The sequence below is a fragment of the Ornithorhynchus anatinus genome, chromosome 19 (assembly GCF_004115215.2).
Source record: "Ornithorhynchus anatinus isolate Pmale09 chromosome 19, mOrnAna1.pri.v4, whole genome shotgun sequence".
Taxonomy (NCBI): domain Eukaryota; kingdom Metazoa; phylum Chordata; class Mammalia; order Monotremata; family Ornithorhynchidae; genus Ornithorhynchus; species Ornithorhynchus anatinus.
The window spans coordinates 18,340,140-18,354,274 of record NC_041746.1 but is presented as its reverse complement, the minus strand read 5'-3'; the positions used below and the strand labels follow the sequence as shown (position 1 = coordinate 18,354,274).

Here is a 14,135-nt window from a genome sequence, read left to right as displayed (position 1 = left end):
AGCAGGAAACGTATTCTGCTTTGGGAGTTGCCCTCCTAAGCACTTAGAACGATGTTTCGAACTGTTTTTCTGCACCCACCACCCCACTAAGCAGAAACCTCCACTGGCTGCCACGAACGGCCGTATGATTGAATACCATAATTCTCTCTGCACCAAACACAAACCATCAGCTCTCAGTCTCTCTCCTTCCTATTTATCCATTCCCTTCTCGCACTGTCTCTCACTGTACCTTCCTCTCAAGCTGCCTCACTCACCATGCCTCGTTCTCGGGCTCGCTCTCGCCGCCGACCCCCTGTTCACCTCCCCTCTCCTGCCCGGGGACTCCCACTTCTAATCCGTCAGACCTCTGCTCTCCCCATCTTCTGAAATCCTGGCTCCTCCGAGGACCCTTCCTGATTGATTCCTCGCCTCCCTACCTATAACCCTTTGGTCTCCCGGGTACTTCCGCACCACCTAATTCTTGAATACTCACCTCCTATCCCCAAGAAGCACATATGTACAGAGGTAGGTACATATCTGTTGCTTTCTCCTATCTGTAATTTATTTTAGGGTCTGTCTCTCCCACTATCAGTAAATACTACTTTTGTGAAGAGCGAGGATAACGTGTATTATCTCTGTTGTGCTAGTGCAGTGTTCGACACCCAGTAAGCACTAAGTCAGTATTATTAATTGATCACTTTAGTATAATCAGTAAGGGAATCAATAAATACCACTGCCTGGCCCTTTTATCTAGTTTGTTTCTTTCCCCTTCTCCTCATTTCATGAAGAAGGGGGAGATAAAAACACGCTCAGAAAGAGCATGACGGCTGGTACCCTACTCCAAGTTAATCAATAATCAAAGACAGGGATCAATAAGGGAATTGGCTGAAAGGGCAACATCTTTCACGCCATCTCGGTTCTATTGGGAGGAAGGGCTGGGGATGGGGAAAGAGAAATTAGGGGGCTTGGGAAATCAACTGGATTCAGCTTTAGTCAGATGACAATATTTTCAACTACAAATCTGGCACATTCAAAATCTTCTTAGCCAATTCATAATTATCCATTTTCCCACAAACAGCCTCAAAACAATAGCGGAAAGTTGAGCTGTGCCTTTTCTATCTTACCTGTAATATGTGAGTTTTATGAATTTATGATACAGTTGGAAGTTTTATTAAAGAAGTATAAGGTTGAATGTAATACATTTTTCTGCTGCGAAACTCTCTGGCTTATGAAAGCATAAAAATATGACGATTTTTGCATTACTGATCCTAAAATTCCACCAAGATTTAAAAAAATGCCCTAGTGCACATCAACCGAGATAATGTACGTCAGTGGGCGGGGATTGCCTCTATCTGTTGCCGAACTGTACATTCCAAGCGCTTAGTACAGTGCTCTGCACATAGTAAGCGCTCAATTAATACTATTGAATGAATAATGTGTCCTACTTCTGCTCGGGGGTCAGGAGATCTGAGTTCTAGTCCCAGCTTGGGCATGACCCTGCTGTGTGTCTGTGGGCAAGTCATTCAACCTCGCGATCTCTTTCTTCATCCGTAAAATGGGGTTCAGAAGGATCGCGAGTCCTCCTCCTTACACTGAGCCCAACCTGAGACAGGGACTGTTTCCAATCTGTTCAACTTGTCTGCACCCTAGTGCTTAGCCCAATGTTTGTCACATCGTAAGCACTGTGAATACCACCGTAATACCATCTGGCAGCAGCGTGGCCTAGCGGATAGAGCATGGCCCTGGGAGCCAGATTCACCTGGGTTCTTCCCGGCTCCGCCACTGGTCTGCTGTGTGACCTTGGGTCACTTAGCTCCTCTGGGCCTCATTTACCTCATCTGTAAAATGGGGATTAGGACTGTGAGCCCCACGTGGAATAGGGACTGTGTCCAACCTAATTACCTTGTACCTTCCTGAGCACTTAGAACAGTGCTTGACACACAGTAAGCGCTTACCAAACACCATCATCATCATTATGAATACCATCATAATTGCTATTATCACAACAGTGTTTTATCAGCACGAAGAACATCCCCAAGGACCAAATGTGTAGAAATTTACAGCAATATCACTTTCAAAAATTGAATCGTGATTTTGAACTAATCAATTTACCTCCTCCCATGGAATGAAGGACAAAGAAACACTGCAAACAATCACAGTGCTCTGCTGTCTTTCTAAGCTTTTCCACAATGCGTTCCCGATACTGGCGGCCAAAAGTTTTGTGCCCTACGGCCCTGAAAGAAAGAAATCAGGATTTTACAATCCCCGCAAAAACCGTCATGAGTCTAGTCAATCTACCGTATTCGGGCTGGATGGAGTCATCCATTCATTCGATCGTATTTATTGAGCGCGTACTGTGTGCCGAGCACTCTACTAAGCGCTTGGAAAGTACAATTTGGCAACAGATAGAGACAATCCCTACCCAGCAACGGCCTCACTGTCTATAAGACTATGTGAAACTCAGTAGAAGATACAACTCGGCAGCTGGAAGGACTTCATCACTAAAAGACATGAAATTGCATAGCTCCTCTGCATTACATAATGACCGCCGAAGAACCTCTCAATCCATTCTTTACTCCGAAAGTGCCGAATACTCAACGAAATGTCTAGAATCAAATATAGACCGATAACGGCCGAAGGAAAGACAAATCATGCCGAGCAACACGACGAACGGTCCGTACCGAAGGAGTATCGGATTGGAAGGTCGGAGGATAGATGAGATGGAGGCAGAGTGAGAAGGTCGGCAGTAGAGGATCAGAGTGTGCGGGCTGGGTTGTAGTAGGAGAGTAGTGAGGTGAGGTAGGAGAAGGCAAGGTGATCGAGGGCTTTAAACACGTAAATCCTTTTTTTTTTCAGGCAGTTAATTCCCTGTCCCTGCCATAATGGCAGAGTGACGGGTTCATACTTTTAGAATATGACAATAATGACTTATTAATGTTTGTCCTCCAGAGTTACATCATGGCTGAGAAACGTACAGCTCTGGATGGATAATCTACCAGAACACATGATGAGAATGCTGTTGGCTTCATGAGAGTTCCATGATAGAGGAGTGACAATATTTTGCACAAGGTCAATCTGTGTCGTCCCGTGCTGACATCCCTGGATGGCTATTAGGTAGGACCTACCTCATCCTGCCCCCTTATTCTCTTTTGCTCTTCCCACCTCGCTGTTCTTACTCTCTCCTCCTCCTCTCACCATTTTTTTATAATGGTATTTGTTAAGTGCTTACTATGCGTCAAGCACTGTTCTTTCATTCATTCATTCAATAGTATTTATTGAGCGCTTACTATGTGCAGAGCACTGTACTAAGCGCTTGAAATGTACAAATAGGTAACAGATAGAGACAGTCCCCGCCCTTTGACGGGCTTACGGTCCAATCGGGGACTGTTCTAAGTTCTGGGGTATATAAAAGATAATCAGGGTGGACAGAGTCCCTGTCCCACATGGGGCTCACACTCCAAGTAGGAGGGAGACTATGTACTGAATCCCCATTTTACAGTAACAAAAGGCAGGTCGTCACTGGAGGTCAAATATTAGAGGCAAGTTGTTATATCTGCTACCAAATTAATTGGTAAACCATATTCCTGGCTTGGGGAGGTGAGCAATTAAGGGATCTTTCCAGTTAGTCTCAACTACTGGAGACAATCATGCACTATCTACGAAGGAAAAGCGATTATTTCTTTCTGCTTCATCTCCCTTTCAAAATAATAAAGAAGAAGGACAATGTAATATAGAGGCCAGGGAGATTGATTTGGGTGCCTACTGCATATTAAAGGCAGTATATATTAAAAAGGTAATGAATTAGCAGACAAGGATCATTAGGCCAAAGCCAAATGGAGTGGAAAATGAGAAACTGTAAGCAACTCCAATAAGCGTTCGATATTCTCACCAATTATTCCCTGAGCCGGAAACATCCGTGATGAGCTGCTTACTATCAAACACATCTCTCAATGGTCCCTGCAGGATCTCGTTCACGACACCTTCCTCCATGTCGATCAAGACTGCCTGAGAAAGAAAATGTAATCAGAAAACATCTCTTCGGGATTATTATTCAAAAGGAACAAAGGACATCTGTGAGAAAAAGCTGCTTTGTTCTTCTCAGATTTGGAGTTCAAACTAAAAGCGATGCAGAGGGCCGCCTCGACGAAAAACCAATCTTACCCCTCGTTGGAAAGTGATTAAGATTAATTAAGATCTAATTAAGATTAAGATTCCAGGTGGTGTGTTATTATCCCCGAAGTTATTCTTCTATCATCCTTTATTACGACTCTGTGCCTGGAAGAGTAGCCTTCCAGAAGGCAGATGTCCCTCTGACATCTATGGGAGCGTCGCACGGAATCCGAACCTGACAAGAGTTCTACACGGGCTGAAAATCTGGGACCCGGCCACGGTCGGACCGAAGATTTCCTCTGCGTCGAGCAGAAGCTCCGGGTCGTCGGCTTCCAGGAGCATCTCCCCGACCATCTCCTCTGACTTCACCGTCTTGCTTCACCCTTATTCTCCAGCTGTCACAGTTTGCTCCTCCCAAGTGAACTTTCTTACTGTGGTTCTCTGATGGTCACTCGAGCTAACCCCACACTTACAGATAGGGGTGATAAGCCTCAGAAGTTGCCAGAATTGGTAGAATCTCACTCCCGAGACCCCCTCTACCCGAGGGAGGCTAATCTGCTTAAACACCAGGGCCTGAAAAAGAGTCCATCTCAGGAGAGGATTAGATAACAATAATATTGATAATACTTATGGTATTTGTTAAGCGCTTACAAAGTGCCGCGGGAGATACAAGGTAATCAGGTTGTGCCACGTGGGGCTCACAGTCTTAATCCCCATTTTACAGATGAGGCACAGAGGTCCTCTTGATGTTTGGGGATGCTCATCTGGAAGCCAAAAGTTCTCAGCAAGCGGCCCAAAGAGAGGAGCTCCTTGTGGTCAAGAAACATGACTACCAACATTATCGTACTGCCTTCTCCCAAGTGCTTGGTAGAGTGTTCTGCACGTGGTAAATCCTGAATAAAGACCACTGATTCACGGACCGTGGATTAGGGTTGGCTTGGCGGAAGTCCACGATTCTCACTCATCCTGGGAAGGGAACAGTGGGAGGGCTTTAAGACCTTGTGGCCACTCTCAGGCATTCAAGCTCCCCTTCCAGGAGCTGCTCTGGCTCCGGGCTCTGGAGGACAATCTCATTCTTCATTTATTCCCCTATTGCTTAGGGAAGGAGTCCTCCCCACTGTAACTTCCTCCCCCAAATCTCCACCAGACCACAGATCATCTCCCCTTTTCCAAGCAGTCCCCCCCCACCCCAAAGCCACCTTTACCACTTACACAGAGAATCAGTTTACTGTATTCCACCTATTTATTCATTCTTCCATACTCTCGTTATTATCACACGTATTTATTTTCTGCCTGTTCCCACTATGTGTAAGTAATCAATGTCAGCAAGTCTCTCCCCTTTTACTGTAAACTATTTGAGGCAGAAACACATGTCAGTTATTTTTATTCCTCTAGTCTGTAAGCTTCCCCCTTGGAGATAAGCACTTAGTTGAGAAGCAGCGTGGCTTAGTGGAAAGAGCCTGGGCTTGGGGGGGTCAGAGGCCATGTGTTCTATTCCCGGCTCCGCCACTTGTCTGCTGTGTGACCTTGGGCAAGTCACTTAACTTCTCTGTGCCTCAGTCCCCCCATCTATAAAATGGGGATTGAGACTGTGAGCCCCATGTGGGACAACCTGATTACCTTGTATCTACCCCAGTGCTTAGAACAGTGCTTGACACATAGTAAGCGCTTAACAAATACCACCATTATTATTATTACAGTCACGGCCATAGTAAGCGCTTAATAAATCAGACTGAACGACTGTAAGCTCCTTGTGGGCAGGGATTCTATTTGTCTGCTCTATTGCACTGTACTCTGCCAAGTATTTTATACAGTGCTCTGCACACAGTACGTGCTCGATAAACACCACTGATTATTGTATATTCCAAGGTGTTTAATCCAGTGCTCTGCACTCAAAGGATACTACTGATTGTCGGCGTGTAGGTGCAGTTGTTTGGTTATTTCCTGTTGCCGGGCTTGCCCCGAATTTGCTGTTTCTCTTGATCTGAGTGGACCCCCAAATTAGGGGGATGGGATATGGACTTTTCTGCCTCAACCTTAGCCCAGTCTGTCTTTGTATATGGTGGTTCCTCCGGGGTTCAAACGATTCCTCCGGGGTTCAAACGATTGAACCTTATTATTAATTTATCCAATCCAGTAATAAAAATGCAACTCCTTTTCATATATGTGGACATCAGACTCCATTTCAGCTCCAATAATCTGAAGATTTTAGCAGTTTAAAATTTACTCTGAAAAAGGTGTAAGCAAAAAGAATTCATAAGGTCGGGATACCAATATGATATTAAAATTGTGTTAGTATAAAGAAAAATCTTTGGGTATGTCTTACTCTGGCTTTTAGTGAACAAATTTTCCCTTTGGAAATATCCGCGTCACCACCACCAACTCTGGAAAAAAAAAAAACAGAAAGAAATGATTGGTAAAAGCTAACTAGTAACTAGTATTTTTGCATGAGTCATTTCTAGAGGATTTTTTAATCATTTTGATCAAAAACAATGACTCAAGATCCGTTGGTAAACGGCAAAAGATTCTATTCAAGTCAAAGAGACACTGTCCCCGTTCTCTGGGATTTAGAGGAACCTGTTCCATTTAGCTAGAAGAGGGTCATTTCTGACTTGGGAAAAAGAAGTCTCAGTGGAGTGAGGAAGGGAGAAAGTCGATGGTGCAAGAGTCTGGGATGAGCACCGGGGCAGGAAAATGGATCGATAGGGAGAGGATGTGGGGAGGATCCAGGGAGAGACTCGGGGTTTGAAAGCGTATTTGAAAGGAGAGAGGAAGGAGCCATCAGAGAGTGAGCGGTTTAAGATGGGGACAGAGGGTGAAGAAGTGTGGGCACAAGTGTTTTAAGAAAGTGAGAAGAGATCAAATTGGTGGGGGTGGGGGTAGTTTTTGAAAGCAGGCAGTCAGTCACCTCTTTGCAGGTAGCTGAGAAGGAAAGGGGATAGGAGGAAGTTGGGAAAGTGAGGGGAAGACTGAAGTGACCACATCTGATGGTTTCAATTTTGGTGTCCAGGGGTCTTTCTTGGATTCCCTACTCTTGTGGAACACTCACTTTCTTCCAGGATATCTTTATTCATTCATTCATTCAATAGTATTTATTGAGCGCTTACTATGTGCAGAGCACTGTACTAAGCGCTTGGGATGAACAAGTCGGCAACAGATAGAGACAGTCCCTGCCGTTTGACGGGCTTACAGTCTAATCGGGGGAGACGGACAGACAAGAACAATGGCACTAAACAGCGTCAAGGGGAAGAACATCTCGTAAAAACAATGGCAACTAAATAGAATCAAGGCGATGTACAATTCATTAACAAAATAAATAGGGTAACGAAAATATATACAGTATAACGAAGCAGCGTGGCTCAGTGGAAAGAGCACGGGCTTTGGAGTCAGAACTCATGGGTTCGAATCCCGGCTCGGCCACTTGTCAGCTGTGTGACTTTGGGCAAGTCACTTCACTTCTCGGTGCCTCAGTTACCTCATCTGTAAAATGGGGATTAAGACTGTGAGCCCCATGTGGGACAACCTGATTCCCCTGTGTCTACCCCAGCGCTTAGAACAGTGCTCGGCACATAGTAAGCGCTTAACAAATACCAACATTATTATATCTTTACGTGGATGTCCCACTGGCAACTTAGCGCAAATTGGCCAAAACTGAATTCTACATCTTCCCATCAACCTGCTCCTCCTCCTCGTCTTCCTGACGCAATTGACAATTCACTATCTTCACCGTCACTGAGCTTGTAAACCCGGTGCCAACTGTGACTTCTCCCTATCTTTAATGCTTACATTCTGTCTATTGTTAAATCCTGACAGTTGTTTCTCCACAATATTCTTGGAACCACCCTCTCTTGTCCACCCAAATGGTCACTATCTTGGTTCAAACTCTTGTCTTCTCTGGATTGGATGGTGGCGCTTATTCAGTCTCGCTGTGTCCAACCTCCCCCTGTTCAGCGTGTATTACATTCTGTGGCTCAGGTCATCATCTGAATCTGCCATTCATTTTCTCCTCTCCTCCAAATACCCCAATTGGGTATCCAATTCCTTTTGCATTAAGCTAAAAATCCTCACCATTCTTTTCTTGTTCCTGTTTTTCCTCATAATTGAAAATAATTGGTGTCTACCTGTCTCTCTTGCAAAACAAGAAGCTCCTCGAGAGCAGGAATTGTGTCTTTTATCTTGATTGTAACCTCCCAAATGCTTGGTACTCTACTTTTCACAGAGGCACTCCAGAAATATAAGTAGTTTGCTCTGGGCAAAAATAACTCTCTACCAGTCAGACGACTTTCATCTGGGAAAAAAAAACCTGTCATCACTCTGGCTGCAATGAATATACAGAAAAGGAAGAAAACAGGATGAAACAGAGTCATAATGCTTTGGAGATTAAGGCACTAGTAAACCCAGCACTCTATGGTAGTTAAAATATTTAGACACCAAATAGAGACAAACCTAATCAGTGCTGAAGTTATCTAAATCTACGATTTCTGTAGTCTAAAGTATCCCTCTTATATGGAGGGCAACTCTCTTTTGTTTCCTTGCACAGTGTGAGAAATTTATAATTAAGCATATCTTACCTGGCATCCACATTTCTAAAGAAGCTGCTTAATGACTCGTCATAAATTCCATTCTAAAATAAAAAAAATGGGTCCCAGAGTAAGTAAAGTTTCAATGTCACAATTCTTTTCCATCCAGGCTTCTTAGAATCTGAATAAACCGTTAACAGTCCTTGAACAACTAAGTATTTGTGAACATTGTACTCTTGCTAGGATAAAGAAAAGAATGGACAAATAGAATACACCACATGGTGGCATATGAAAATGCTCCCTTACCAATTAATCACTGAGATCTGAAGAGGCCCTGTGCCTGCTTCGGGCTTGTTCGCTGAAGCGGTGTCCTTCGTGGAAGCAAGGCCCAGCGTAGTTGCTTCATTTTCCTCCCTCCACCTCACCCTCAACCCCATTCCTCTCACTCCGCCTCCGAAACTTGATGATTCCTGAGGGGAAATCCTGAAGTTGGTCTCCGTGGAGTAGCACGGGATAATCCTGGGGGGGCAACCTTGCATGGTAGGGGCTCCTTACACTAATGGATGTCCTCTACTCCATCTTAATCCTCCTCAAACTCCCAGCTACCTTCCACCCTGCGGGCCACCCCCTTCTCCTGGAATCTAAATTGGGCTTTATTGACATTATCCTCTGGTGGTTCGCCAATATCTCTGGTTGTTCATTTTCAATCTCTTTTGCAGCCTCTCCCTCTGCCTCCCACCCTCTAACTGTGGGACTCCCTCAAGACTCAGTTCTGGACCCTCTTCTCTTCTCCATCTCCACCCACTCCCCTGGAGAACTCATTCGCTCCCATGGCTTCAACCATCATCTCTATGCAGATGATTTCCAAATCTACATCTTTAGCCCGGCACTCTCTCCTTTTCAGGAGTCTCACATTTCCTCTTGCCTTCTCTACCTGGATGTCCCCCGACACCTCAAACTTAACATGTCCAAAACAGAACTCCTCATCTTCCCGCCCGAATTCTGTCCTCCCCATCTTTCCCATCCCTGTAGACAACACCATTACCCTGTCTTACAATCCGATAATCTTGACATGATGCCCATCTCTTTCATTCAATCCAAATATTCAAGCGCTTAGTACGGTGCTCTGCACATAGTAAGCGCTCAATAAATACTATTGAATATTCTATCTGTCACCAATTCCATCAGCCTCCTTGCTGACCTTTACAGCCTAGAGGGTAAAGGGACATTAACAGGAATACATAAGTAATCTATAATACATAACTGCTCTCCCCCACTTTGAAACCTTGTTGAAGGCTCATCTCCTCCAAGAAGCCTTCCCTGACTAAGCCTTCCTCTCCTCTTCTCCTATTTCCTTCTGTGCTGCTCTTACATTCAGCCTCCTTCCCAGTCCCACAGCACCTATGCATATATCTGTAAATAACTTTAATTTATATATAAACATCTAATATTATTTATATATAAACATATTTAATATATATATCAATGTATATATATGTACATATTTATATTAATGTCTGTCCTCCTCTAGACTGTGAGCTTGTTGTAGGCAGGAATGTGTCTGTCTGTTGTTACACTGTACTCTCCCAAGTGCTTAGTACAGTGCTTTGCACACAGTAAGCGCTCAATAAATATGACTGAATGAATAAATAATTTACGCCTTCATAGCTTCGTATGGTTGCTATCCCTCCTGAAAGTCTGAGCCTTATACGTTTCTTGCCTTTTTTTGGGGGGTGGGGTCCCTAGATCTCATTTTTTTCCCAGCCCTGCTGAGTTCAAACTGAAAGATTGCCCCCCGATACTTCAAATCAGTTTGGAAGGTATAATGGTGGATAGAGAGAAAAAGAGAGGGACCTCTGAATGTGACTGATTCCTGGGAGGTGCTGCAGGCAGGCCGGGCCAGGTGAGGGCGGTTACCTTGTTGACGGCGGCGTGTTCTCGCAGCGCCAGGTCCCAGAAACAGCAGCCGATCTGATTCCCGCACTGGCCAACTGCAAAGCATCGTCCGGGGCCAACGGGGGGAAGGAAAGAGATGGGCTCAGGGAAAAAGGGGAACGGCCTGCCACTGCTCGGACCCACAGCCACTCACTCATTCCCTGACTTTTCAGGGGAATTCCCCGAATTCCCTGATTTCCTCATCTGTCTGGAGCTGACCGATTACATGGGCCTTCCTTATGGCTGGATTTGGAGGACGGCGTGAAAATAAACAAGGTGGAAAAAGACAATCTGACATAATATCGGTATGTATTAAGCGCTTGCTATGTTTCAAGCACTGTTCTAAGGGCTGGGGTAGATAAAAGCTAATCGGGTTGGACATGAGTCCCTTTCCCACATGGGGCTCAGAGGCTTAATCCCCATTTTACAGGTAACTGAGGCCCAGAGAAGTGAAGTGATTTGCTTAAGGTCACACAGCAGACAAGGGGTGGAGGAGGGATTAGAACCCAGGGTCTACTGACTCCCAGGCCTGTGCTCTATCCACTAGGCCATGCTGTTTCTCTTTTAATAATAATTATAGTATTTGTTAAGTGCTTACTACGTGCCAAGCACTAAGTGCTGGGGTAAATACAAGGTAATCGGGTGGGGCTCACAGGCTTCATCCCCACTTTCCAGATGAGGTAACTGACACACAGGGAAGTTAAGCAGCTCGCCCAAGCAGACAAGCGGCGGGGCCGGGATTAGAACTCATGTCCTGTGACTCCCAAACCTGTGCTCTCGCACTAAGCCGTGCTGCGTCTCAAAGCCACAGGCCTGTGGTAAAGTTTAGGCCTCAGGCTGCTTCTTCATGAGAAAGCAGCCGGTCCGCTGAAGGGGCTGGGAAAGGAGGAGGGAGGAGAAGGGAGAGGGGAGGGAGGGAGATAGGATGGGGGGGGGGTGGAGACGGAAGGGACGGGAGAGAAAGGGAGGGAGGGGAGAAGAGGAAGTTGGAGGGGGGGAAGGAGAGGGAGACAGAGGAAGAGGACGGGGGACACTGGGAGGGGAGAGAGGAAAGAGGGAGAGGGCAGAGGGGAGGGAGGGAGATGGGATTGGAAGGGGGGAGATGGAAGGGAAGGGAGAGAAAGGGAGGGGGGGAGAAGAGGAAATAGGAGGGGGGAAGGAGAGGGAGACAGAGGAAGAGGACGGGGACACTGGGAGGGGAGAGAGGAAATAGGGAAGAAGGAGAGGGGAGGGAGATGGGAATGGAAACGGGGGAGATGGAAGGGGCGGAAGAGAAAGGGAGGGAAGGGGAGAAGAGGAAGTAGGAGGGGGGAAGGAGAAGGAGACAGAGGGAGAGGATGGGGACACTGGGAAGGGAGAGAGGAAAGAGGGATAGAGGGAAGAGGAGAGGGAAGGAGGGGTGAGAGGTGGAGAAGAGAAGGAAGGAAGCTCATTATGGACAGGGAACGTGTCTGTTAATTCTGTCGTATTGTAACTAGAGTTATGTTGGTATCTGTCAAGCACTTACTATGTGCTGAGCACTGTTCTAAGCGCTGGGGGGATACAAGGTTAATGAGGTTGTCCCACGTGGGCTCACGGTCTTAATCCCCATTTTCCAGATGAGGTAACTGAGGCACCGAGAAGTTAAGTGACTTGCCCAAAGTCACACAGCTGACAGGTGGCGGAGCCGGGATTAGAACCCATGACCCCTGACTCCTAAGACCGGGCTCTTTCCACTGAGCCACGCTGCTTCTCTTGTACTCTCCCATGCAGTGTGTAAAGTGATCTGAGCATAATAAGCATTCTATACTTGTCATTGGTTGATTGAGGGAAGGAAAGAGGAAGGAGAGGGGAGGAAGGGAAGAAGGGTAGAAATAATAATAATAGTAATTATTATGGTTTTTGTTAAGCCCTTACTATGTGCCAAGCACTGTTCTAAGTGCTGGGGCAGATACAAAGTAATCAGTTTGTCCCACGTGGGGCTCACAATCTTAATCCCCATTTTGCAGATGAGGTAAATGAGGCAGAGAGAAGTATAAATGGCTTGCCCAAGGCCACACTGCAGACAAGTGGTGGAGTCAGAATTAGAATCCATGACCTTCTGACTCCCAGGCCTGTACTCCATCTACTAGGCCACGCCAGAAATAGAACCCATGACCTTCTGACTCCCACGTCTTTATTCTATCCCCTGGGTCAGGCCACGAAGGAAAATACTAATAATACTAATTCCGGTATTTGTTAAGCACTTACTACCTGCCAAGCAGGGTTCTAAACGCTGGGGTAGATACAGGGTAATCAGGTTGGACACAGTCCTGTCCCGTGGGGGGCTCACAGTCTTAATCCCCATTTTACAGATGAGGCAACTGAGGCCCAGAGAAGTGAAGAAGTGATTTACCCAAGGTCACACAGTAGACACGTGGTAGAGGTGGGATTAGAACCCAGGTCCTTCGGATTCCCAGGCCTGTGCTCTATCAGAGGAGAGGGGAGGGGCAGGAGGTGAAAAAGAGAAGAACGGAGGAAAGAAGGAGGGAGGAGAAGGAGTGCGTTACCTCTAGATCGTGAGCTCCTTGTGTAAGAGAAGCAGTGTGGCTCAGTGGAAAGAACCACGGGCTTGGAAGTCAGAGGTCATGGGTTCGAATCCCGGCTCTGCCACTTGTCGCCTGTGTGACTGTGGGCAAGTCACTTCACTTCTCTGGGCCTCAGTTCCCTCATCTGTAAAATGGGGATTAACTGTGCGCCTCATGTGGGACGACCTGATGACCCTGTATCTCCCCCAGCGCTTAGAACAGTGCTCTGCACATAGTAAGTGCTTTACAAATACCAACATTATTATTATTATTATTATTATACAAGGTCAGCAGGTGGTCCCACAGGGGGCTCCCGGTCTTCATCCCCATTTTCCAGATGAGGTCGTGGAGAAGGGAAGTGGTGGATGAATGAATGGATGGATGGATGCATGGATTTGCTATTGTTTTTGTCTGTCTCCCCCAATTAGACTGTAAGCCCGTGAAAGGGCAGGAACTGTCTCTCTCTGTTACTGATTTGTCCATTCCAAGAGTTTAGTACAGTGCTCTGCACACAGTAAGCTCTCAATAAATACTAATGAATGAATGGATGGATGGATGAATGTATAGATGGATGTTTGGATGGATGGAGAAGCAGCGTGGCTCACTGGAAAGAGCACGGGCTTTGGAGTCAGAGGTCATGGGTTCGAATCCCGGCTCTGCCACTTGTCAGCTGGGTGACTGTGGGCAAGTCACTTCACTTCTCTGGGCCTCAGTTCCCTCAACTGTAAAATGGGGATGAAGACTGTGAGCCTCACGTGGGACAACCTGATTCCCCTGTGTCTATCCCAGCGCTTAGAACAGTGCTCTGCACATAGTAAGCGCTTAACAAATACCAACATTATTAGTAAATGAATGAATGGATGGATGAATGAATGAAGGAAGGAGGGAGGAGAGGTGGGGGGGGCAGGGAGAGCGAGGCGCGTGGGGCGGAGGCGCATGCGCCGCGGCTTACCCTGCACCAGCACCGACTGCGTCATGGGCGCGGCTGCCGTGCGTGCGCGCTCCCGCCGGGCCGCCGTGGGCGCTCCGGGCCGCCGTGGGCGCT

General features: G+C 46.5%; 1 protein-coding gene across 3 annotated transcripts in view; it reads right to left on the bottom strand.

The window, feature by feature from the left end:
• TUBE1 (tubulin epsilon 1) overlaps positions 1–14,135 on the bottom strand; it is a 26,253-nt gene extending 12,118 nt beyond the window's left edge. The window contains exons 1-7 of one of the 3 annotated variants that reach the window (XM_039914836.1): positions 10,527–10,591; positions 8,916–9,079; positions 8,661–8,713; positions 8,211–8,377; positions 6,416–6,473; positions 3,869–3,984; positions 2,092–2,213 (exon numbers count right to left, since the gene is read on the bottom strand). In XM_039914836.1, coding sequence (XP_039770770.1) covers positions 2,092–2,213; positions 3,869–3,969 — 223 coding nt within the window. In that variant the 5' untranslated portion in view covers positions 3,970–3,984; positions 6,416–6,473; positions 8,211–8,377; ... (1 more) ...; positions 8,916–9,079; positions 10,527–10,591. Of the gene's footprint in view, positions 1–2,091; positions 2,214–3,868; positions 3,985–6,415; positions 6,474–8,210; positions 8,378–8,660; positions 8,714–8,915; positions 9,080–10,526; positions 10,601–14,042 lie in introns of those variants that run through there. The other 2 variants (XM_029047689.2, XM_029047690.2) reach the window with 2 other exon arrangements.